Source organism: Canis aureus, chromosome 6, assembly GCF_053574225.1.
Source record: "Canis aureus isolate CA01 chromosome 6, VMU_Caureus_v.1.0, whole genome shotgun sequence".
In the NCBI taxonomy this organism is placed as follows: Eukaryota; Metazoa; Chordata; class Mammalia; order Carnivora; family Canidae; genus Canis; species Canis aureus.
In genome coordinates this window covers 22,946,021-22,972,863 of record NC_135616.1, presented here as the reverse complement: position 1 = coordinate 22,972,863, position 26,843 = coordinate 22,946,021, and the positions used below count along the sequence as shown (strand labels likewise).

The 26,843-nt window shown below is 35.8% G+C and overlaps 1 protein-coding gene across 1 annotated transcript in view; it reads right to left on the bottom strand.

Annotated features, from left to right (window-relative positions):
- The window catches only part of DSG4 (desmoglein 4), a 35,889-nt gene extending 10,194 nt beyond the window's left edge, over positions 1 to 25,695 (bottom strand). The window contains exons 1-12 of the mRNA XM_077899750.1: positions 25,579 to 25,695; positions 20,239 to 20,274; positions 18,735 to 18,866; positions 17,046 to 17,201; positions 16,588 to 16,732; positions 14,465 to 14,631; positions 14,087 to 14,221; positions 12,893 to 13,078; positions 6,974 to 7,245; positions 5,498 to 5,637; positions 2,959 to 3,186; positions 573 to 878 (exon numbers count right to left, since the gene is read on the bottom strand). Of these exons, the coding sequence (XP_077755876.1) occupies positions 573 to 878; positions 2,959 to 3,186; positions 5,498 to 5,637; positions 6,974 to 7,245; positions 12,893 to 13,078; positions 14,087 to 14,221; positions 14,465 to 14,631; positions 16,588 to 16,732; positions 17,046 to 17,201; positions 18,735 to 18,866; positions 20,239 to 20,274; positions 25,579 to 25,695 (2,020 nt within the window). The remainder of the gene's footprint in view (positions 1 to 572; positions 879 to 2,958; positions 3,187 to 5,497; positions 5,638 to 6,973; positions 7,246 to 12,892; positions 13,079 to 14,086; positions 14,222 to 14,464; positions 14,632 to 16,587; positions 16,733 to 17,045; positions 17,202 to 18,734; positions 18,867 to 20,238; positions 20,275 to 25,578) is intronic.
- Positions 25,696 to 26,843: the final 1,148 nt, after the last annotated feature.

Genomic DNA, 26,843 nt, shown 5'->3' with positions numbered 1-26,843 from the left:
CTCACTGATTTCTCAACTGTGGACTGAAGCCCAGAATGTTTGGCTTATCATGAACTTTCCTGCTTTATGGCTCCTAGCTTACCTTTTAGCTTATCTACTTCCTGAGTGTCCAATGCCTTTCCATCCCTCTCCTTGTTTATGTTTGTGTTACTCCTTTCAGATTTCCCCAGATACCATCCTCCTTCTAAGAAAATCTTTAGCTTTTAGGGCCTGGGCCAAAGCCAGTTTCTATGTGAAGACTACCAACCTTCCCACTTGGACTTGAATTGCTTCTACTTCTCTTTTCAGCACTTTGCTGAAATTCTCCTGATGGGATTTACTCTATGTTTTGCTACATTATACTTAGACATTTGCTTGTGTTTTTCATTTTTATGACCCTCCCTAACTCTAGCTATCATTATTGAACAAGTATATGCTCTAATTGGTTCCACTTTTTTTCCCCCCCAAATTCCTGCAAGAATTGCTATAGCTACCAAAAGGAAATGGCCAAACAAATTTAGTCACACCAGTGAGCCTAGTTACATTCTTATTTTGAAGAATGGCTGAAAAGAGGGATTCAATCCAGTACTTACAAAGTAGTAGTAGGAGTCCCAGAGCCATCATGCCAATCCCTGTTGGTCCGAGACCAACATTTGAACTCCCAAGTTGGTCATCAGTGACAGACCCGTATATATCGCTGGTAACTGAGCTGCCGTCCCCTGTGTTGATGCCCGTGGTACTAAAGTACAAGCATATGTGGTCGTTGTCACAATCACAGGCTTCTAACACCACAATCTGTGGCAATTCACATGCTCGGTTATAGCTGTCCTTCACGATGATTGGGATTTGGTAGAGCATGGGACTTAAACGCCGCTTAGCTGTCAGGATTGCGAAGGTAGCTGAAAAAGAAGAGAGGAAAGAAAAAATACATTGAAATTCCTTTTGGGTGACCCTTCTTAATACCCAAGACTAACCTAGGGCTTGGTTTTTCCATGTTCCCCTAGTCATACAGCACCCTACACTTTTTTTTTTAATGTTTATAATGAATTGTCCAATACTTCTTCCTGCTGAATTGTTATTTTTCTGAAGCAGGCTGGGACCCTGTTGCTATTTTCTGGACCAACAATATTTGGCATGTTATAGGCAGTCAATAACTATTTGTCCAATGAATGAAGAATTATCGAGCTGCAAGGAAATACTAGAAATCTTCTATTTAGGATTACAGTTTGCAAATACCTCCTTAAGACACTTGATTATCTCTTATTCAAAGTTGCTGTTGTATCACTTAAATTTAAATTATTCGAATAACTATTATTTTCCTAATTCTTTGTGCTACCATTGCCTATTGATTTGCATAGATACTATTGCTTAATACATAGCTTGAAATTTATTTACAAACCCAAGGGTTTAGAGATTATTAAGTTTATACCTAAATCATGAATATTAATGTATTAATCTATAACATGCCATAATTATAAATATTATGGTTTATTAATTTCATTTAACTATGTAATAAGCCAACTGTGTCTAATAAAATGCACCTGTGCACAAGGCAAGAGTTGAATAACATGTGTTATGCCATAGCACATTAGGTGAAAGTTTATTCTGTTCTTTAACACCAACATTGAAACAGGACCCTAGGAATATTTTTTCCAGTGTGATTATATTTTTATTGGCAAATCTATAATTTGAATACCTTTATGAACCTCCACATTGAACCTTTTTAAAAATGTTTTTACTCATAATATCTAGGATCTTAATGAGGAAAGGTCATTGGCAGTTGTTATTTAAGAATGGGATATTAGGCTTTATAGGAAGTGTGAATTCAAAGTTGTTTTGATTTTAATGGAGTTACTTTAATGTGCTTAGCTTTTTAAAATATTAAAGTGGTTTTGTGGAAAAGAGCCAAAAGTTTTATTATGAAAACAAGTTGCCTAATTTCCTCTTTTTATTAAGTGCTTAAGTGTGGCTCTTTTTTTTTTTTTTTTTCTTTTTGGCATCATTTTAGCATTTTTTCATTCTGTGAGTGGAGAACCTCAGTGGTCTCGGAGAGATGGCAAGTATTTCCTCTCACCTTGGGCTCTGAGGTTGGATCTCCATCCCATCACCCTCTAAAAATCTTTTATTGTTGCCTCAAGTGAATATGAAATTAGAGAGCTATTGTAACCCAAATCAGGTCCTCTTATAGCATTTTATTTTCTATTACACATTTAACATCTCTGGGAAGTAGAACCTAAGTATGTAAAACATTATGTAGTCTGATATTTACTCTCAGTACTTTCAGGCATTCATTTTTACAAAGCAGTGGTTAGCACAAGCGCATATACTACCTGGAGATCTTTACTCTTTAAATACTATGGCTTATGTGTTTCTTTGTATCTAAAAGCTTCACATAATTCTAATTTTAATGCTGTATGTACTACATATTAATAATGTGTACTACTGTTTGCTTAACCATTCTTTTCATTTTGAGCAATTTGGATTTAACAAATTTTTACCTTTAGGAAAAGTTTAAGCTTATCACTCTTTCTAAAAAGAATTTCATTGATCTTATGTGTACCTGAGCAGAAAATATGTAGATATGGGATACTTGAGTTTCAGAAATTTTTAAGTGATTTGCCTGAAATAATTCAGAATAGGGGATTATGACATATGGTGAGTTAGTCAAGGGTTCTGTTTATTTCAAACTGACCAAATATTGGTTTAGTACCCCATGTATATAAAATGGTAAACTGATATTTACATATTACTATTTGTAATTCTGTATTAAAAATTACTGATAAAACTTTTAAAATTTTATTTCAGTTTAAGAATTTTCCAAATATCCTAATTGTTAATATGAGAGATTTTTCTCATTTACTATGAATATGGTGTAGAATCACAGAAACAGAGATAGATATTGTTACATGTCTTGCCTAAGTATTTAGTAATTGTTTTTGCTTTTGGCCTTGAAGATGAACAAGTTTGCATTTCACTTACCATTTTTTGGTTTGATATCCCATAAGTCTGCTGTGCCTGGTGGCTGATCAACAACACAGAAGGTATAGGGAGACCCATAAGAATGATCACTAATGTCTCTTGCAGAGATAAGGATCGATGGAGAGTCAATGCATATGTATTCACTTTCAGCAAAAACAACTGGACAATAATCATTGACATCAGGAACTTCGATACATATGGTTCCTGTTGCTGTTTTCCCAGAGCCATCTGAAACAGCAGAGCATCATAGGTGTTGGGGTACATGGTGTGAGGCAAAAAATTCTTATATTCCATAATGATGCCACAACATAGAGGAATAGCATGAATAACTCCTGAGGTGCTGCATGATGGGTTCCTGCTTATTTCAATGACCCAAAGCCACTCTTGGCTTTGCTCACTACCTTCCAGCCACACTGGCTTCTTTTTAGTTCTTGGAACAAGTTTCTTCCTAACCCAGGACTCTTGTGCACACTATTCATCCTTCCCAAAATGTTTTTCATCTCAATTTCATTCAGCCAACTCCTACACATCCCAAGATGCAAAAGTAAATGTCATTCAGAGAAGCCTCACAGCTTTCTGTTCCTATCCTGTCCCCATGAACGAGACTCCCTGCCAGCCTATAGCCTTCCATTCGGATGCTTATTGAGCTCTGTGCTTGTAGGAAAATAACCACAGTTGAAATGAAATGATTATTTGTATATTTTTTCTTTCCGTTTTGCTATTTTTTTTTTAATTTAAATGCCATCCCTTGGATGCTATTTCTCTGTGAAACGGCACTTCTGAAAACAAACAGAAATCTATTAAATTTTTTCCTAACCCACTTGAAACAAATTTTGGCTTAATATTTTGGGCAGAGGACCAAGAAATAGGAATCTGGGCTTTTAGTTCACTTTTCCATCTGGATGGCTTATACCTGTGCAGATACTCTGCATAGGTACATAAAGAATAGCCCTTGTTTTTAGTTTGCTGTTAAACATTTTGGTAGTTTTTTCCTCCCTCTTTATTCACTTGATGACTAATTTTTATTCTAGTTTCTTTTTCTTTCTTTTTTTCTTTTTTTCTTTCTTTCTTTCTTTCTTTCTTTCTTTCTTTCTTTCTTTCTTTCTTTTTCTTTTCTTTTCTTTTCTTTTTTTCTTTTCTTTTTTTTGCAAAGTGATAGGAGTTTATTAAGCAGAGACACGGAAAAAGCTCTCAGGAGTGAGAGGGGTCCCAAGAGCATTGCCCTTTATTCTAGTTTCTGAAGATATTCACATATGACCAGTATGCAAACATAGGCATTGATCAATAGGATTAGAATCCATTATAGGAAAAGGTTTTCTAGAATACTGATAATAAATAAGACTATAGTATTTTTATAACAGACCCAGCTGTTAAAGTGACACTCCCAGGATGAAGAACAGAATGTATGGACCATAATTACTTGGGTATTATCATGGTTTCTTTTTAAATCTTATACTGCCTCTTTATCTTTTTCTTTGGCTACTGTAAGGCCCAGTTATAAATAATATAAACCTATAGTATCTATCTTCTATTAGGTATACATCTGGTACACCTGTTTTTTTCTCTTCTTTCCTGGATCCTGACCTTTTGCGGTTTTTTTTTTTTTTTCCTGTAGTAGCTGGTTTCCTAGATACTGTTCAGAGAATGATTAACTATTGATAAATAACTTCCTGTTGCACTCACCAAGAAGAATCCTTAATGGATTTTCCCACATGAGAAGCAGCTCAGTTACAAGTTCAGTGCATCTGCACTTTGGGCTTTTAATTTGGATCTTATATCTTTAATTTGTTCTTTCTATCTTGTGCTTTATACTTTGGACAACATGTCCACTTAAACTGCACTTACATAGGCCTCTCATTGTAGCTCAGTGTTAGTGGTTGTAAAATAACTATACTCTTGGGTGGCTCAGTCCATTAAGCATCTGACTCTTGGTTTTGGCTCAGGTCATGATCTCAGAGTCCTGAGATGGAACCCCACCTGGGACTCCAAGCTCAGCGCGGAGACTGCTTGTCCCTCTCTGTTGGCTTGTCCCCCACCCCCAAGGGCTTACACATGTGCTTCCTCTCTCTCTCTCATAAATAAATAAAAAATGTTTTTAAAAAATCCTTAAACTAACCCTTGTCTTTGGGAGACACTGCTTTCCGATAGGTCATCTCCAAATGAACTTTGTGTATACCTCGCTAGCACTTCCTTTACATAAACATTTCTAACACTGAAAGTTGGATTAATCATCTCAAGAAATGAGGCCATAAGCAGAAACTGAGTTTTACTTATAGACATAACCTTTTATGCTTTCTGCTGTATATCACATAAAGTTCTTTTTTGGAAGTAGGTAAAATAAATTATGATTTAAATGTAAATTATGGTTATGAGTGTACTGAGTTCAGTTCTTAATCTACGGTATTTAGAACTCTATAAGTTTTTGCATACAGATACACTACATGATATATTTTGAGTCAATCTAATATCTATATTAAAATCATATTTATATTTAATGAAACATTAATTTTATTAAAATATTGAAAAGAAATTTTCTTACCATCTACAGCCAGGATCTCTGCTGTGTATATCCCATTGGTAATATATTTTGACTTCTTATCAAATTCCCTAGAAAATTTTATCTCACCAGTCCTTGAATCTACTTTTAGCCAGCTGCCTGCATCATGTCCTATGACATACCTGTTGTGAAATAAATAAGTTCATCATTTGCTCATATGAAAGTTTATAATTTTAAGTTACATGCAATGTATTAAACATAAATATGGTGCTTGTATGTAAAAAACCAAGTGATAATTGCCTTGATCTATAAAATGTATATATATCAATAAAATTTTAGTGTTGAACATAGTAAACACAGGTTCACAACAGTGTTTTAAAATTTCATAATTCTTACTCTTCTAGTTCTTACTCTAATTGTTAGTAAAATGTATGAATCTCTTTTAGGTTTACTTATTATAGCAATACCTACTGAGGGAATATCCTTTATTCATTTTCACATGTGATGTACTTTGTTTTTCCTAGATTTTAAGGCATATTAGTTTTAGGGTACTTCACTGGTAGACTGTTAGGGTTATGGTATTATATTAATATAATATAATATAATATAATATAATATAATATAATATAATATAATAAATAATACAATTGATTCAAAGTGCTTGACCTTAGTGGAAGAAGATCTAGCCTCTGTAGCACGCACAATTTCAATGTCCAAAGCACTTATCTGACACATCCTTTTCCTCTATCCCATACTGATAGACTTCATGATTTTTGTTGTCTGTCAATTTGTTAGCCTATTAAGTAATCAAAACTGTTGATATTAAAGTAATTTGCAAGTCAATACTGTTCACTCCAAAAATATTAGGAGGAGGAAGAGAGATAAGCAAAGGATGTAGAGAAAGCTTACATATTTCACTAGAGTAATTTTCTAGAGTATATTGTAATTAAATGTAATTCATGTATAATCTGTCTACCTAGTGCCCCTAATGCCTACCTTTCTATTTCTCCAATTCTGACTTCCTTTATACTCAAATTTCTGGAACACCTGTGTTTTGGCTTCTTCTGTTATCTTTTTTCTTCCTCTTAAATTAAGCTGGTGGTTGAAATTAGCTCCAAAGTCATTAGATAACACAGGTGTTAAGGAAAAGTGATTCATCTTTTATGTCTCATAGTTTACAATACAGCTTAGTCAGCCTGGGGTCAGAGTGGTAACAAATGGCCACAAAAGATTAGAGAGACTCATAGAGTCTCTTAGGTAGCCCTTTGACCTTATTCTTTCTCCCTGGACACAATGACCTTTGTAACCAGTTAGAGACCATATTGCCTCTAAACTACTTTTAAAATCTTGGAAAAATGTCAGTGCTACAAAAATGTTTTAAAACAAGCAAATGAACAAGAGAAGCAAAGCAAAACTCAAAAAGCATTTCAACTCAAATAGTCTAGCAGATTCTATATGAGTTAACACTGGACCAAACTGCATTTTATCACTTTGACATGAGCATAGTATTTGTAGTACCTGACATTTGTGGCAGGATTTCCTGTGTCCAAGTCTATTGCCGTATATGTGCCAAGCACATAATTCAATAAGGAATTTCCTCTTATCCCTTCCCGTATACTGAAAATCATAGAATTTGGATGAAATGCGGGTCCTTCTTTCACATTAACAACCTGAATTCTCACAGGGGTTGAGTGCATTTGGAATCGAGAGGCAACTGAGTGGTGAAATTCAGCTTGGTTTTTAACTCCGATACCAAGATGAATATTAGGCATTTGTTCATAATCCAGCATCTGAAATGATAGAAAGTAAAAAACTCTAAAACAGCGAAAGGACTCTCTTTTGATAGACTAAATAGCCATGATAGGAAATCAACACACTATAGTAAAGTCATGGAGCTATGTAATTCAGATTTTGAATTGATAAAACTTTTATTACTGCATCAGATACCTCGGACATGTTGTTCCCTTTATCTCGTGGCCTAATCAGGTATATAAGTCATTTAGGCCTGTGACTTAAGTTGGACTCCAATCCTGGAGTTTTAAACTTCTTATATAATAACCGTGAAGTCAAAAATGATCTCTTTCCAAATGAGAAAAATAAAAAATAAATTTAGAATGAAATAAAAAGGGGTTTACAACTGGTGAATGAATAAATAGGACTCAGGTTTTCTTTGTAGAATCCACATCTGAGAATCTCTTAAAATCAGCACAATAAAGGAGCCAATATGTGTGATGTAATTGAAGGTGTAATTTTATTAAAAAATGATGCAAACAACTTCTAAAGGAAAATTCATGATTATTATACGTAGTTAGAAACTATAATTTAGTTGTGTTGAGTCTAGTGGATTAAAAGATTTTTTTCACAGGCCTCATTCAAATAAGTAAATACGTCTCCTGGAGAAAAGTCACCTTTGAAATGGGTTCTTTGGATAAAAGGTGAATGAAATCTTTTGATCCAGAATGATTGATGTGGTGACTTGAAAGGTCACCACCAAAAATTCAGCACAGAGCTGACTGTGAACAGTGTACTAAAAAATGGATTTTCAATTGGAAGAGAGTTCCCGTTTGTACAACACATGAAAAAATAGTTGTGGAAAAAAGGAGTCCTGGACAAAGTCTGGTTAGAAGTGTTCTGGAAGCTAATGTAAGCACCACTTGGATCACATTTATCAACAACAGAAGTCAGGATAGCAGTGCCATCAGCAAGACCCTGGGGTAAATCTCTGCTTCCCAAGGAAATTCTGTGACACCATAAATATTTTCCCAGTCAATTTTTGTTAATTTCTTTGTAAGAGCTAATAAGATACAAGTATTCACAGGAATTCAATTGCATCCTTATTTAGGGCCAACTCAACATGATTTCCTTAGATTTCAGCTCAAATCCTTCAGGTTTGGGTTTTGGTTTTTTTATCTGTCCTCCTCCTGGTCCACACAATGCCTTGCACAGAGCTGACTTGAATGATGTACTCAAAAATAGATTTTCAATCAGAAGAAACCCCTCTCTTATAACTCAGTTTTTATTTTTTAGAACTCCATTGCTGTTTTTAAACAACTGAAAAATCTAAGATCTTCTCTTCTGGTACAGAGATCTCCTGGGGCTCTTTTGTGCATATGCTTCTTGTTTGTCAGAATAGTTCTCTACCTTTTTGAATGGAGTGTGGTGAAAAATATATTAATGTGTATATAACATCATGTGAATTATAGATGTTCATAGAATATAGTGACAGGAAATTGGGGGCTGATCTTCCTCCAATAGGGAAGAAAAAAAGCAGAGGAAAGGCGGAAAGCCTCTTACATCCTTTGCCAATGGGAACTTTTAGCAAGAGTTTTGCAATTGTGTACAGAGATCGGGATTGTGCAAAAAGCAGTAAAAACAAACAAACAAAAGGCAATAAAAACAACCATGAGTCCCTGTCTGGAGTTAGAATGGAGAGGCTAGAACACCTCAGTTTCTGCAGTTTAAGGCCTGACAAGAATAATCACACAGGATATGCAGATCTGTGCCAGAAAGGGTGGAGCTAGTGTTAGAGAGTCTACAAGAGGCTCAGGGTAAAGAAGACCCCTCTAGAAATAGATCTGGCTTTGTTTGTTTGTTTTTGCTTATTCTAGGTTAATAGGACCCTGCTAATTCTTAAGGGGATGCCAGTTCATTTTAAAATTAAGTATGAACAAGAGGAGGAGATAAGCAGTCTGTGTACAAAACAGGAAGTTTTCTATGCCAGGGGATTGAGGAAATGGTTAATTATCTACCATGGTGTGTACCTTCTGCTTTTCAGGAATTGACATTTTCTGGTGTAAATGTGTCTGGAAGAGACTAGCAGGACACATATGATTGGGAAGGGGCTTATAGAAGTAAACAGATGGAAGTGTCTCAAGACTCTAGTTCTTGCTTCAGACTTGTTTCACTAGCCCCAGATTCCATGGTGAAGCACAGAGGTGGCAGTTAATTATGCCTTTGGAATCAGAAAGCTCTGGTTGGGAGATCCCTGAGTGGTTCAGCGGTTTAGCGCCTGCCTTTGGCCCAGGGCGTGATCCTGGAATGCCCGGATCGAGTTCCCTGCTTGGAGCCTGCTTCTCCCTCTGCCTGTGTCTCTGTCTGTCTGTCTCTCTCTCTCTGTGTTTCTCATGAATAAATAAATAAAACCTTTTAAAAAAAAAAGCTTTGATTGGATCTTTTCTTTGTTATTTGCCACCTGGGTGGACTTGAGACAGGTTAGTTTTCCTCTTTGATTTTGTTTCACTTTCTATAAAAAAGGAATCAGAATATTTTCTTCTCAGAGTTGTGATGATTAGATAATATGTGTAAAACCTCTATAATGCAATATAACTGATTAGCTGGTGTTTACTGACTGCTTAATAAATGTTAATTTGAATTATTATAAAAACAGAGTATCAATATTTCTTTGTTAGAATTCCAACTGGATAATATTTTGCTTTTTTTCTCAATGCTGAAACAAATGTGTGTACACATGCATGTGCACACACACACACATTTATATTGTTTGTTAGTATTTCCACACACATTTGTTGATAAATACCAAAAAAAGTTATTAAAGTTATTGTTGACAGTTTTTAAAATCGTCTTAAATATTGTCTCTTGTTACACTACAAATTTATTTAGAGCAAGGACCATGTCTCATTCACTTTCATATCCCTAACACCTAGCAGTTCTTAATACATTTGAGTTGAATTGAGTCATTTATAATATCCTTAGACTAAGAAAAGGGTTATGGAAAGCTTAGTCAAAGCCCATGACTGAGGGGATAGTTTCCACAAGGTTAAATAGCAGCTTGAGTGAAAATGGAGAGGATGCAGGAGGGCATTAGTGACCTCATTCCAAATGCCAAATTCTGGATATTACACATATGTTCTCTAAATACATAGTTCTTCTGGCTGTGTCCTGACATGCATACTAAGGTTTTAAATTTCATTTTAATTAGCTTTTCCATATTATTTTGATGTTTTTAAACATATTTTTCCTGATTGTTTAATAGACTTGAGAAGTTATCATCCAGGAAGAGAGATGCTTTGTCTATATAACATCTAACATACCTGGACCAATTTTTCATGAAATTGAATTTCCCACCCATAGTTTTTCTTTGTGATGAACTAAGTATATTAAAAAACCTCCACTTTTTAGCTCTTACAGAAGACACATCATGTAAGTTATAGTATAATTGCCTACATTATGAACATGTTTTCTTTTTAATTTTTATACTTTTTTAGAAATTATGCAATATGCAATCAAGCTCAACTCCATTTGGGTGAAAACCACACCATCCTCAAACTTTTGTGAGTTTCTACTATCTTCTGGACACTGGACCAAGTGCTAGGAGTGGTCCAGTGTTAGATCAAGTTGTATATATGCAAAGTTATTACTATGTTATTTCAGTAGATTTGGAGGCAGACCAAAAACAAAGAACAGTTATATAAGATAACAAGTTAAGTCAATGATAACGATGGTAAGAATTATGCGACATGTCTAGATCTTGATTTTTTTAACTGAAATGCAAGGTTAAACAAATTATGATTCCTGAAACAAACTTGACTATTCAGAATTTGATAGGATGGCAGGTGACTTCTTGTCTCTCTCTTCCTTATCTATGTTAATTTGGCAATGGCTATTCTTGTTCCCTCATTTCCATTTTTATTGCTATTGTCTTAGATCAGATTCTTAGCACCTCAGGACTTGACTAATACAATAATTTTCTTAACTTTAATCTTTCCAGAGTTGAGCTAATAATTTGTTTTTTTAAAAAAATATGTCCCCTTGGTCTAGAAGTAGGGATTAGTAAAATTTTTTGGTTAAGAGCAAATAGTAGGACAGCCCAGGTGGCTCAGCAGTGTAGCGCTGCCTTCAGCCCAGGGCCTGATCCTGGAATCCCAGGATCCAGTCCCGTCAGGCTCCCAGCATGGAGCCTGCTTCTCCCTCTGCCTGTGTCTCTGCCTCTCTTCCTCTCTGTGTCTCTCATGAATAAATAAATAAAATCTAAAAAAAAAAAAAAAAAAAATTAAAAAGAAAAAGAGCAAATAGTAAATGTTTTAGGTTTTGGAGGTCATACACAGTTTTTGTCTTCAACATTCAATTCAGCCACTGGAGGTTGGAAACAGCCATAGAAAATAATGAATGATGATGGCTGTGTTTTAATAAAATGTTATGTACAAAAAGGTGGCAGGTCATATTTGGCCTGTGGGCTATAGTTTGCTGACCTATGGCCTAAAGCAATATTTCTCAAACAGGAAGGCTCTGGTGTGTTCTTAGAGTCCTTGTGTTCTCTTCAGGAATTTTGAAATTTTGAATGGCAATCTTATAAAGTATACATAGATATTTTCCATAATTTTGGTGACTACTTCCTAAATTAATACAGTACATGATTTCAGTGCTGGTGGTTGGGTTTTGAGGTAAATAAGTAATACTTTAATTGCTCCAGACAATTGCAAAAAAAACGGAAAAAGGCTCTATATAGAAATGGTGTGTTTGTATTAGATGAGGGCCAAATGACTTCCTGATATATAGTAATTGGGATAAAGAAAAGTGGTAACAGAATGAAATAATTACAGCTCACACTGTGTACCAAATTGAATGTGTGCATTTGTCTCATAGTTTATATTTTCATAACTGTAAGTTTTGCCTATGTTGTTAGTAGTAATTTTGTTTGAGGAAAAAATTTCCCTTAAGACATTACTGTTAATTTGAGTCTTACTGTTCTGTAGTTTTAGTTGTTTCTAATTTGTATTTTTAGATTTTATTGGTGTCCATAATTTAAAATCATAAAGTAGTTTAAGAAAATTAGTTATAGGAAAAAGTCAAACCTTCTACTCCAGTATTCAAGGTTCTCAGTAGACCGACTCTAATTCAGCAACTTTGTTCTTATATCCCATTTTCTCCCTTCCATGAACACTCTGCTGCAGCCCCCAAAATTGCTCATGGTACCCAGAACATGCTTTATATTTACTCACCTCAGTGTCTTTGTTCATTTCAGTTTTGACATTAGCAGTCTCAGTTGTAAAGTCTTAACTTAAACTAAACTGTCTTCTCTGCATGAAACTTTTTCAGACAGATCCAGCTCAGAAAGATCTCACCTCTTAGTAATTATTTCATATATCACCCATTTGGCCATTAATTATGTTTAACATTATAACATCTATACAACTACTTCTTTGTTTTGAACTCATTATCGAATTCAGGAGTGCATGCCTTGTCTTCTCAACTAGATACTGAGCACCGTGAGAACAAAACACCCTCCTTACTTCTTATTGCTCTTGGTAATAAAGAGCATGTTGCTGAGCTGCAAGTCTCACACTGACATAGTGAGCTAATTTATGGCACTTGTCCACATAAATAGTATTCACGGTTCTAGTGTGGTTTTTTTGTAGGCAGATTCTGGCTGTAAGAGTATTTGAAAACTTTAGAAGTGTTGCAGATCCTATACGGTACCTTGACGACTTTCAAAATGCCCTCATTGGTTCGTGGGTCTGTTTGAATATCAAACCAATTCCCATCATTTCCGGAGAGAATTAAATATTTTGCCAACCAATTATCAGTGCCTTCTTCATCAAGATCAATTGCTTGTAATCGTATCAGTTCTGAGCTTAGACAGTTCTCTTCAATACTTGCTGAATACTGAAATGACAGATCAATTTTATAATCAATAAAGTTTCAAAAGGGGAAAGATATCAATTAATATATAACTGTCATTTAAGATACTAACAACAAACTTTCAATAATTTTTGCACCATTATTAAATAACATACATTCTAATCATAAATCTAAGAATAAAATGATTATAAGGTAATAAAACTGATTTTTTGTTCTGTGTGTGAAATCAAGGTCAAACAGGCACTTTGTTTCATTCTTCTTGCTTATTTTTTTTTTCATTTTTCTTAAGTTACTCCCTCTTTTACTCTGAAGGGTCAAATAGTAATATCTTAGGCTTTGTGATCCAGGGAGTTCATGCTACAACTAGTTACCTCTGCTGCTGTAGGATCAAAGCACCTGCAGACAACATATAGAGGAATGAGTAAAGTTGTGGTCCAATAAAACTTTTTTTTTTTTTTTTTTTACCAAAATAGGTGGTGAGTCAGATTTGGCCTTGCTATTTTCAATTCTGTGCTTCTTTATGCCTAAATATGAAGATGAAAGTTGAAAATGTTTGGGACTCTTGTAGAATTAATTCAGTAAATTATTAGGCCTATAAAGATACATCAATAATGTTACATGATTCCCAGACTTAGATTAATAAAATCCCAGATTTCTATAAGTAGAGAGTATAGAGGAGATGGTTTGCTGCTTTGATGGTCTGTGTGAGTTGCACAGAATAGCGCCTCAAAGGCAAACATGCACTAGTAAGGTATATTATTATTTTTTTAATGAAATACAATTAAAATATAATTTTTAGTTTTACGTACAATGTAGAAATGTGATATTTATATGGAGTGTGAAATGATCACCAGAGTAGGCGTAGTTGCCATCTGTCACCATACAAAGTTAGTACAATATTATTGATTAATGAGATATATTATTAGTATACATAAGAAGTTCCAAGGTTTACACGGCAAAGCTGAGTCCATCCATACATATCAAATCAATTACTGACACTTAGAAAAAAAGGGTTATAGGGTAACAACTTACAGAAGTTTTCTCCAAGGTGGGAAAATTATCATTGACATCTAAAACCTTGATTCTACAGTCGCACTCAGAGGACAGTCCATCTATAGCTCCATCTCGATCTGAGCCCCTCACAAGGAGGTTATACATACTGTGTTGCTTAAGATAAAAAAAAAACAAAAACTGTAAGACTTAGGTCTCATTTTTAATGAAATCCAACACATCCCAATGTTGTTTTTCCAATTTCCTTTTATAATTTTAAGTAATATTTTAATATAATTTTTTCTTTTTATAATTTTCATTGAAAAGTCATGGTTGGATTATTTTTTCTTCCCTCCTTTATTTTTGTCTTTTGAAAATTGTATTCTTTATTTATTATCATTCATTCATAGAAGGCTTTACCTCTCTGTCAAGGAAACTGGACATCGTGCGGACTTCTCCAGTATACCTGTTCAGGATGAACATTGGTGCACCTGCTGGCTCCTGAGAGATGATCTTATAGGCTATTTTAGAATTCAGATGATTGTCTTCATCTGCATCTGTGGCACTTAACTTTACAACCAATGTGTCTAGAAATGAAGATGGAGATGGAGAATGTTTGGGATTCTGTTAGAATCAGTTCAGCAAATCATCAGGCATAGGAAGAAAGACTGGTTGGCCTTCCCCTGAATTTTCTTCTGCTTTAGTTTCCATAAGAATATAGTATCATAACTTTCAGCTACACCACTGAGTGCAAAAATAATAGTGGTTTGCTTCTATAAAATCCTTTACAGTTTCTCAAGTACTTCCAGTCCTTAAGTGATTAAATGGTAAATTAGGGGCAAACTAATCACTGATGTATGAAAAGTTCCATGGCCTTAATCATAAAGCTGAAAAACAGAATTTATCAATTTGTTTTTGTGTAGTCGTGTGACATTATTTTAAAATGCTTAAGGAAGAAATAGTATAACTTAATTAAATTCAGTGTTAAGGTTATTTATTGAGCACCTATATTCTTTATTTTCATTTACCCAGAAAGTAGAGAATTACTATTTGTTGCCTTGGAGGATGGTAGTCCTTTACTGAATAGTCAAAAACATATACCTACTGAAAAGATTTGTCCACAGGAATAGGAAAAGTTCTTAATTATTCATAAGATCAAAGATGCTTATCCAGGCAGTCCTCAAGGACATCAGCCCAAAGGACAGATTTTCCAGAGCTGGATGATCCCTGATGTTTTTCTGCTTTCTAGCCAGGTTTCAAAGTGAAAAACCCTAACACAGAGAACCAGAGATGCTTTCAATAGAAAAAACCATTCTCATGGAGTTCATAGTTTATGAAAATACGCCCTGGCCCTGTGGTTGACTCTCCTCGCATGAGGGAGTGTGAACAAGACTGCTAATCAGCAACCAAGGGTACGTGGACTCGGGTGTGCATTTCAATGCGGGTTTTACCTTCTATCCATTCACCAGGTTGTGGAAGGATGTTAGTGAGGAAACAATGATGGGCTTTGGAAACCCTCTCTCTGTTTGGCTTCCTTTGAGCAAACTTTTATTTTACTTCTGTTATGTCCTCCCATTCTGTTATGTTTTATGTTATAAAAATTTTGTGTTTCTTCTTTTCAGCATCACTGTTTTTAGGGCCTCTGCAGAAGGAGCTCTCCAGACACCCCCTCTTGACTCCTGCCTTTTTACCTCCTCCTTTTCTGCTCCCACTTTTCTTGTCTCCTTTCTCTTTTCCCCTAGACTTCTCTATTTTTCTTTCTTTGACTCTTCATCGGTATCTTTAGTTTGCTTTCTATGTGCCTTCTGAAATTTCTTTCTTCTATTCTTTTTTCCAAATCTAATTTAGAGGTACACATGTAGACATAGACATGGAAGGAAAAGGAATATTGGAATATTGGGGAAAGAAAGAGGTGGAGGGCAAGGAAGGAGAGCAGAGGAAAAGACCAACACAGGAAAAGCATAGGGCGGAAGGATGTTCAGGAGAAGTGATAGAAAGAGGGAGAAAAGAATATTCGGCCTGGAGATGAAATTAAGCAAGATGGAATAAATGAAAAAAAAAAAAAAAAAGAGAGAGAGAATGTAAGGTAGCTTGCTGTGTAGACTGTGAAGAGTCAGTGATTACCCTATAGGACTAACCTGATGGGTGCTGTTTGGGATGTACCCTCCATCACTCTCTAGTGTGCTTTAGCCCAGAATTTGAGGAATAGACCAGTACAGAGCCCTTTTCCATATCATGGTTTCTTCTTCAGTTTACTCATTAGTATTAAGTTAATCAAGAGCCAGTAAAAATCTTTAAGGAAGGCACTAAGCACCTACTAAATCACATCTATGAGAGTCCTCCACAAACAAGAGGATATTTAGTGTTTTAGACAGCATGTTTTTATCTAGGTCAGTTTTAAGTTAGAATTTGTGGGGTTTACTCAAAATACAAGTTTGACTTTTTCTCATCTTTAAATTCTACCTGTATGTCAATTTCCTACACCCTTTGACCAAGAAAAAATTGATGTGATACAATGCAGAGAAGGAGTGTCATCTACTTACTTGCATCACTGTTTTCTTCAATGCTGGCTGTGTACACATTTTGTGTAAAAACTGGAGGGTTATCATTTATGTCCATAACCTTGACTCGAAGCTCAAGAGGTCTTTCTAAATCTTCACCCCGTGAATTCAGAGCCCGGCAATAGATCTGTGGAGAGTTGTGGAAAAAAAAACTGTCTTTTCCAATCGAAGATAATTAAGTAATATGCTTAGAAATATTTCAGGAAATATGCAAAGAAACAATTTACTTAGTGAATTCAGACTACATTACAATTTATTAATTTAAACATTATCAAGACATTTGATGGCATACCAATGCAACACACCAGACACTCTTGAACTATAAACTTATGTTTTCACACTTTTTTCGTCTCTTCAGTCCTTTTATTTCGTCTCAGCTTTGCTGTGTTTTAAAAAGGGAAGAAAAAATGCACAAATTAAAACACACTGATGTGACTTACCAAGAAAAGTGGAGTTATCTCTCTGTCCACCACTGAAGTGATATTAATTTCCCCAGTCCGAGGATTAATGGTGAATACTCCGTAAGGTGGTCGATCAATTCCTACCCCAGAAATGCGGTATGTAATCTTCTGGTTTGCTTCACAGTCTGATCGAATCTGTGAAGAAAATGGCTAGGTCTGTGATCTTACTGAAAGCAGTTCCTGAACTGCAGAGTGTAATAGAATGAGAAGGGATAGCTTTGTAGCCAGATGGGCTTTGGGTTGAAACCTGGCACCATGATTTAGGCCTGGAGTGACCTTGGAAAATTCACTTAACTTTGCCAAGTATCAGCTTATAATGGGATAATACCACCTACATCCTAGGTTTGTAGTGGGGATGGTATGAGGTAACATATATACACCCACCCCAAAGCCAGGCATAAGGCACATACATGCTTGATGCTAGATTTGTTACTATTAACAATACATTGTTTAATTCTCTGATTTTCTTTGCATATAAAGAATTTGACAGAAGAAATCACCATCTTTAGTATTTGTTAAAAGATTGTGTCATATTGATATGTACCTTGACTATACTTTAGTTGGAGATTTAATCAAAATTATAGATAATTTAAGAAAATCACAAGAGAAGCACAATATTTAGAGATATTGGCAATCATTTTTTTGAATTGAAACCTACCATATCATTCATTCACCTGCCAAATAGATTTTGTGGCAAATATTCTGCTATATAAGTTTTGTTTTAATAGTTTTTTTTAAAAGATTTTATTTTTTTATTCATGAGAGACAGAGAGAGAGAGAGAGATAGGCAGAGACAAAGGCAGAGGGAGAAGTAGGCTCCATGCAGGAAGCCCGACGTGGGACTCGGTCCTAGAATCCCAGGAACACTCCCTGAGCCGAAGGCAGACATTCAACTGTTGAGCCACCCAGGTGTCCCTGTTTTAATAGCTTTATACCTATTGCTCATAAATTTAAATAAAGATAGTTTACATTTTGAAATCTCACCTGTATACTAAAGATGAAAACATTCAATAAAATACTAAGATTTGTGACCCAAATATCCACAATTAAATAAAGACAACTGTAAATACAACTTGGATTAGCTTCACTGTAATCCAGAGATCTTATTTATATAGATGAAAATCCAAGAATTCTTCCAAATACATATAAAAAGAAAAGAAGAGGGATGCCTTTCTTTCCTAATTCTCCTTCCTTATTAATTGGAATACCATTATTTGGAATACTTTTTAAGTCTCTCCTAATTTCTGGACTTAGGAATCTAGTGGGAACTTTTGATACTCTCTTTTCTTTCTTGAAAAGAATAAGTACTATAAACTTTTGATTTGGGAGTGGGATAGTCGGAGATTATTACTACACATGTAAATTTCCTATAACATGTACATACGACAGATAAACAGAACACAAATGAGAAGATAAAGCCCAGTTGTGCTGGAGATCCAGGTCTCTCTACTAGGATCACTTCAGAGACTCTCTGCTCTGTGTCGGCTCTCCAAAGTTGTTATTCGAAACAGTGCCTCAGCAACATGAGCAGATGAGTACATGTCACCCATCTTCCTAAATTACTATTGAGTAGTAAAGGCTGCTAATCCCTGAAATGTCTGAGGCTTTCCTGCCCTGCAAAATCATTTGTTATTAGCACAGCGTGCTCCTGTTTATTTCATCACTTACTCTGGCAATTGGATTCCTCTTGGAGTTGTCCTCTCCTTCTCGGCAGGCAGCAGCAAACTTGATCCACTCCCGCTTTTGTCTTCTGACGGTCTGCCATTTTGTAGTGCCTTTTTCAATGTCTAGTTCTTTCACCTTATGCAAAAATAGTTCACATTTTGTACAGTGTTAGTACAGTTTTACTTAGGAAGGACATGCATTCAACATTGTGAAGTATACCCAGAAGAAGCAATAGTGTTGAATTTGAGGAACAAAGGGTGTTTACTAATTCATGACTCTAGATAGTTAGAGCTCTGTCACCTGCCTGCCTACTTCTTTTGGAATCATCTCACTTCTAACTATATGATTCCAGTGAAACAGATTTCATTAGCTATGTGTGGTGCTCACAATGTGTTACATTGGATAATATGTTATGATTTTTCTTTTTTCAATCTGTCCTCACCATGTGGAGGGCTTGCCTACCTCACCCTTCATTGACCTCTGACCAGGCTTTTTTGTCTCCAGATTCTAAAAGACTGTTAGTGTTCCACTGAGTACGACCTATGCAAAAGGAAAGTTGTTCTGGTGAGTATGCTCACCTAAAAGATGGAAGGGATTTTTCTTTTCTGTTGGTAAGGACACCACTCTAGCTAAGCACCCAAATATATTATTGTAGGATTAGGAGAATATTTTAACTAAATTGATGGTACTTACAATAATCCTGTGAACAACTCTGTGCCTTCTCAAAGTTGTCCATTTGTATCTCTGCTTGCTATATGTTTTTCTCTTTGTAGGTTTATGTTGCTATTGTTGGAAGATGTCCAGGAATTTTATAGTATTCAAGAGTGTAGAAACTTAGTACATGCATAAACATTTTTATACATGTATAAATGTATGCATATATTTGTGTATAATGTATATTTCCTTCCATTTTGATACAACTTCCTGAAATGTACCATGTATTCCCTACTTTGTCAACAGAGATTAGAAAAGTAATTTTTTTCAATGATTTGAGATTATCATAATGAAAGTTTAACTACTGTAAAAAAATAAAATTCTCCCAGAGATTAAGGACAGTAGCTTTATTTCCTGAGTCCCACTCTAAATGGCACCAGATTCCCTGTTGTTCTACTTAGTTATGATAAATATTTTTTTACTTTTATATTTTTCCCTCATTGACTGATGATCAGTTACCTAATGGTGTAACTGTATAAAAATCCTCTTTCCATCTTAACGTGTTACTGTGCTTCTTTTGTTTTGTTTAATTTGGGAAATGTATGGATAAACTACTAATATAGTTTGAGAAAAGTAGCAGTTACTATGACATTGAACTGTCACAAACCATGCCTGAAAACATGGATATTTGGAAGTATGGGTTTTACCATTGCTATTTCAGTTTGGCAGAGATTCTTGCCTTTTATCTAGATGATTATGATTTCAAATATTCTGATATTTGTTATATGATGCATTGCAAAATTCTATTTTTCTTTCAATTTTAAATTGAGAAAATAGTTTTATTATACATTACCTCAACAATAAATTCGCTGTTTACTTCCAGCACCACCTGTTATAGAAGGTACAAAATTAGCAAAAATTTGCATAAATAAAGGAAACAATGTCATAAAACCATTGAGAATGTTCTTTTATTAATTCATTTCTTAAATATACATTTTGTTCATAATTTGGAACAAACATGGGTAATACAAAATAAATAATAGACTTTTTGCCCTCCAAAGGCTTTTAAACTTTTAGGAAAGAAAAAGTATAATTACAGCAAGGCGGATTAGGACACATGTTGCAACAGAGGCACCCATGGGCTCAGTGGAAAGATATAGCAGATAACTCAAGGGATCAAAGTGAATTTTGGTAAGGCCTTATAGGAGACTAGGGATAGAAAGGGTTCTGCAGGATGAAGCTGCTTTGATAAGAGGAGTTGATGAAGAGAAAAATTTCAGCCAGAGTAAAACATGTACATAGATGTAAAGGAAGTTCCAGAAATGATAAATAATATTAGCTGGAAGGTAGGGGAAGTATGAAGGACACATGGGAAATAAGATTTGGGATGTCAATTTGGAGACAGATCATGAAGCACTTCTTATACCAGATTAAGGAGTTTTAGACTTCATTAAGTAAGAGACAAGGAGAGACAAAAGCAGTGTGTGTAAAATACAGCATTGATACAGAAGGTAGATTTCAAAGAAAAACACTGGAAGTTGAGATACTTGGGAATTAGCAATCGCTTAAGAAGGACAGAGTTAGAACATCAACATTGGTGCTGAGTGGCCCTAGAAAGAAGAGAGGAGAGAGACATTCCCAAAGGACTGACAGGACTTATGGACCATGTGTTGCCAGGGAAGGAGGGGTCAGATGGTGATGGTGGAGGAAGCTTGGCTTTCAGGAACAACTGGAGTAGTAGTCATAGAAACAGAAAATTCAGCAGAAGTGTGTCCCTGTGGTGAGAGGATGATGGATGTTTGTCTTATTTATTTTTAATGTGATTCTAAAATTTGGGGTAGATATCAAAGCAAAAAAAAGTGGAACTTATCCAAACATGAGAGCTACTAAAAGTTAAAGGAATTGAGGTTATTACATGGAATGGTTCAAAGTCAATGAAATAGGGCAGGGAATGAGCTCTTATGGGAAATGCTTACATTTGTGCAGTGGACAGAAGGAAGAAATCTAAAAGCAGAGGGCTCAGAGAAAGTAAGGGAATAGAGGGACCGAGGGATCAAGGTTGTGGGCACACAGCACATTCAGTCAGTGTCAGAATGCTAAAAAGTGGAGATGATCATGGTGGTTGTGGTGGGCTGGTGAGGAAGGTGACTCAGAAAGGAGAGATTGTATAAGTAGGTGGAAAAGTAGAAAGAAAGGAGGCAGAATGAGTGGAGTGCAGTGATAAGAAGCTAGACAAAAGAGGGAATATTTAATGATTTATGTACATAGCAAGGTTGAGGTGAATGGGAACGGAGAAGGTCATGGGGCTCTCCTTTACATCTGTGTAAGTAGCATGGAGTCATTGCTAATGTTTGCTGGTGGCATAAGTCAAATCATAGGAGTCAAGGGATGAGTTATTGAGAAAGTGGAAATAGCAATCATAGATTACATGAAAGTAAGGAGTTAAAAGAAATGTGGGAGGGCAGCCCGGTGGCTCAGTGGTTTAGCGCTGCCTTCAGCCCAGGGCCTGATCCTGGAGACCCGGGATCGAGTCCCACATCAGGCTCTCTGCATGGAACCTGCTTCTCCCTCTACCTATGTCTCTGCCTCTCTCTGTCTCTCATAAATAAATAAAATCTTTTAAAAAAAAGTAAAATAAAATAAATGTGGGAAATTAGATGCAGTTTGAGGAGTCAATTAGATCAAGACATATTTTTTATGTCAGGAAATCATGACCAAATATACAATTTTTAAAAAAATATTTTATTTATTTATTCATGAGAGACACAGAGTGAGGCACAGCCACAGGCAGAGAAAGAAGCAAGCTCCATGCAGGGAGCCGGATGTGGGACTCGATTCTGGGACTCTAGGATCACGCCCTGGGCTGAAGGCAGACACCCAACCGCTGAGCCACCCCAGGCATCCCCCAGATTTTTTGGGAGGATAAAGGGAGAGATAAAGGGGTGTGTGTGGGAAAAGTGATATGAGGAAAAGGAGAAAAGAAAGAGGAGCAGGAGGAAAAAATCAAGGTGCTGTTACAGTTGGGATTAAAAGAGAATAGGAATGACTGCGTCAAAGCTGAGTAAAAGAGCCTTGGTAATGAGGTAGACTATTTCTTCCTTTGAAACATAAGAATGAAGAGAGAAAATCATTTTGAGGTATAATTGGAGGAAAATTATAGCACCGTTTTGTGGAGTTGGAGTGAGCAAGAATGAGGAGGGGTGTAGGAAAGTGACAGGAAGTGTTTTGTGCCTTTTCTAATAGAACTTGGCAGCCTGGGAGCTGGAAGAGAAGGAATATGAGGGCTTCCTTAGTTGGGGATTGTTACCAAGGCAGACTGAAGATTCAGGGATGTGATAAGATACTATTGTGAACTCCGGTGAGTCAGGGAGCAGAGCTAAACCAGGGAGAGACTAGAAAGAGACTGGGACAGAGGGAGAGGGTGCAGAGCAGATCTGCAGGTGTGAAGGGGGGTATAGGAGGAGTGGGAATGTGATGGGGATTTGGAATGTCACCTGAGTCCAGAAAGGGGAAAAATACAGATTAGAAATTTGGCAGTGGGGAATAGGGTTTCCTCTTTTTTTTTTTTTAAGATTTTATTCATTCATGAGAGACAGAGACAGAGAGAGAGAGGCAGAGACTCCCTATAGGGAGCCTGATGCAGAACTTGATCCTAAGACCCTGGGATCACAAACTGAGCCGAAGGCAAGAGCTCAAACACTAAGCCACCCAAGCGCCCCAATAGTGTTTCCTCTTAATTCACTTTCTCCCTCACGTGCACTTTTAATTGGACATTAGCAAAATATCTAGACCTGGGAAAGAAGTTCAGTATTTAATAGGAGATCATTTTATTTGATTACAAAGGATGTTTTATTTAATAATAAATAACACTTTTTTGGGGGGTGAGGTTTTTTTTGTTGTTGTTGTTAGAAAATTATATGGTTCAGGAAGGTATAAGTAAAAGTAAAAATCACACTAAATCCTACTATTTGGAGATTTATCACTGTTAGTGTTTGGAGAAATTCTTTCAGGCTTTTTTTTTTTTTTTTTTTTTTTTTTAATTTTCTTCTTCTTCCCAAAACATATATACATGTACAAGTTGTAATTTTTTTTTCTTAACCAAAAAAGAGTTATAATGTGCCATTTGGTAATTTGGTTTTTGTGCTCAGTGATTATTTTGGTAAAGTTCCAGTGAATACATAGGGACATCCTACATTGTGAAGGTTGCCTTATGTATCACTCTAATAGGTATCTTCCATTCAAACCATTGGGATATTAGGATAACAGAGAACTGACTAGTTAATGCTGAGACTAAACTGTGATATGTGATTGTCAGGCACTGTCCCCCCAGTGGGAGGTGAACTGGAAGCACTGCCTTAATGGATGCCAGAAGGTTGATGAACTTGTCATCTGAGCCTACTGTTCCCCATCTTCAGCTTCCCACCAGTCTCTATTTTCTGTTTCTCCTGCACTCTCTTCCCTCTTTCTCATGCGTGGACTAACTATTTAATTCTTTTTTTCATTTCCTTCATCAGAATTTGGTAGATTTTCTCATGTACACCTTGTATATATTTTGTTAGATTTATACCTAAGCATAATTTTTTTGCTTATACTTAAGCATAATTAATTTGAGGGGGGGTTAAATGATATTGTGTTCTAAATTTCAAATCCCACTTGTTCATTGCTGGTATATTGAAAAGCATTTGATGTTTGTATATTAATCTTTATCCTGAAACCTTGTTATAATTTCTTATTATTTCCAGGACTTGTTTTGTCAATTCTTTTTGATTTTCTACATAGACAATCATGTCATTGTTTTTGTGTTGATTTTTAAAAGAAAGTTGGAAAAGCTTTCTTGCTTGCATGGAAGCTTGTTTATTTTTACTGATGAATTACACCTCCATTAAAAACTATTGTACAAACATGTTTATTGTGGAGTAGAATGTATGTATAGCTTTTATATATGTTCCTTAGGAGTACCAAATCTTCTCATTAAGATTCTTTCCTAACTAGTTATCCCCACTTCTTTTAAGATTGAAAAAGTTACCAAATACAAAATCCTTATTTCAGTCTCATATACATAAGGCAAAATATCTTAGGGGGCTATATCATGGATCTTTTGCAAGGGCCAAATAAAAACAATTTAATAGCTAGGACAGTCTTTTTGAAGCACATATTGGATTAAGTCACTCCCTTGCTTAAAACCCTCAAGCAACTTCCTGTGGCCCTTAGAATGGAATTTAGGCTACCTTCATAGCAAGAAGCTCTATCTGATTTGGTCTGCCCATCTTCTAACTCTATCCCTTATCTCTGTCCCTGAGCTATCTGTTCTTCCAGGACCCAAGTGCTCACTTGTCTCAGGCTATTGAGTCACTGCCAGGAAAACTCAAACTTCTGATTTTCAAAACACTGGCTCAGTCCCTTTCTCAGTGAGACATCCCTGACTTCCCAATCTCTAAGCTCAATCAGCATCCATGACCACCCTTTGTCAATGGTTGTCAAATCCATCATTTTTACATCTTCCTCAATAGGAGTCTTCCTAGCACTTTTCAGTGTCTGATGTTATTTTGAAAAGATATCTATTGTCTATACCTGTCCATTACTATATGTGTTCCAAGAAAATTGGGACTTTGGGGATCATGTTCTTACCCTCTCTCCCCTATCAGAATCCCCAGTGCCTAGACATATAGTAAATATTTGCTGTAGAAACCAATGGACAATCACTATAAAAATGATAAAGATATTAAGCCTTGCAAAAATAGAGTGTGGCATTATTCAAAAATGTAGAAGATGCAAAAGGAAAAATAGGCAGATACATAGATGTATTAAATAGTCCATGTAATTCTTTGAAAGAAATTGTTTTATGGTGGCTTTTGATATCTTTTTCTGTTGGTTCATGATATGCCTATGATCACTCATTATCTATGCTCTTGGTTAAGCATTTAATTTGAAGCAGCCTTTGAATGAGTGGGCTGCCTTCCATGTTTACTCAGACATGCTTCCATCTTGTGGAGTTTTCTCTCTCCAAATTTAAATGACTTCTTAGACTTTCCACATAGCTTAAATGGTAATTTTATGATATTTCTTTTCAACTTTTTACCTTATCTGTAAAACATTAGTCTAATTATAAGTATGATAAACTCACATGAGAAAATAACCATTTGATTAGGAGCCATCAAAGGAATGACTAAAGTCATGTATCAGGCCTTTGTACCATAGGATTTTTAGTATCGATGTGATTAAATGATGGTTTTGTACAAATAGATGATAGATTAGAAAACCAGTTGGGTAGCAGTGAATCAAACTCCAGTCCTTGCAAATACATGGGCATTGCAGTAAAATAGCTAGTGGGGACTGCCTTCTGCAGGGCCATGGGATGGCTCTTTGGGATGATTAAAATCTTATTAGACTTGATCTTTGCTGAAAATTATTTAAGAAAAATGAAATATATAAACTTGGTTTGAAATCTAGAAGTTGGCTTTGTTTATAGTCTGTATTTACTTTGTAAATAGTTGGGTGAGATGTAGACCTTTCAGAAAAAGTGGGGATTTAAAAATAAGGAAGACAAAATAATATTTGTAATTTAGTGCTATTCTTCCCCTGCCTCTCATCCAACTGTTTGGTGTTCATTAAATTAGTTCTGCTACATAGACAGATTTTAGATGAAAATATAACATTAGTGAGGGTTAATGTGCTTCAAATTGTGCAGTTATGGAAAGTATACATGGAGATACGTGTTGCAAATTAAAGTCTTGTTCTGATCTACAAGTAGGACCAAATAGGTGTTTTATTTTTGCCAATTGACTATTTGGAAATTATTGAGAATAATTAATCTCCCAGAGGCATTTAGTGTCTAAAAATGTTTTAAAATGGGGTGATCCCTGGGTGGCTCAGCGGTTTGGCTCCTGCCGTTGGCCTAGGGCGTGATCCTGGAGTCCCGGGATCGAGTCCTGTGTCAGGCTCCTGGCATGGAGCCTGCTTCTCCTTCCTCCTGTGTCTCTGCCTCTCTCTTTCTCTCTATATATCTATCATGAATAAATAAATAAATAAATCTTTTTAAAAAATGTTCTAAAATGGGCAGCCCAGGCAGCTCAGTGGTTTAGCACTGCCTTCAGCCCAGGGCCTGATCCTGGAGACCCAAGATTGAGTCCCATGTCGGGCTCCCTACATGGAGCTTGGTTCTCCCTCTGCCTGTGTCTCTGCCTCTCTCTCTCTCTCTGTGTGTGTCTCTCATGAATAAATAAATGAAATCTTAAAAAAAAGGTTAAGATTGACTTAAGGAAAAAAATATATATGGAAGCTGAGATCTAGTAAATGATTCATTTAAAACTATCTGTGGACTTGTACCCTCTGAAATGATCATGTATCTCAGGGATATCTCTGCCCCAAATGAAAATTATTGTTATAGCAGCAAGTAAGGTGGTATTAAGGTTTTTCAGTCTGTATGTATCTCTAAGTCAAATAATTTCTGTCTCAGAG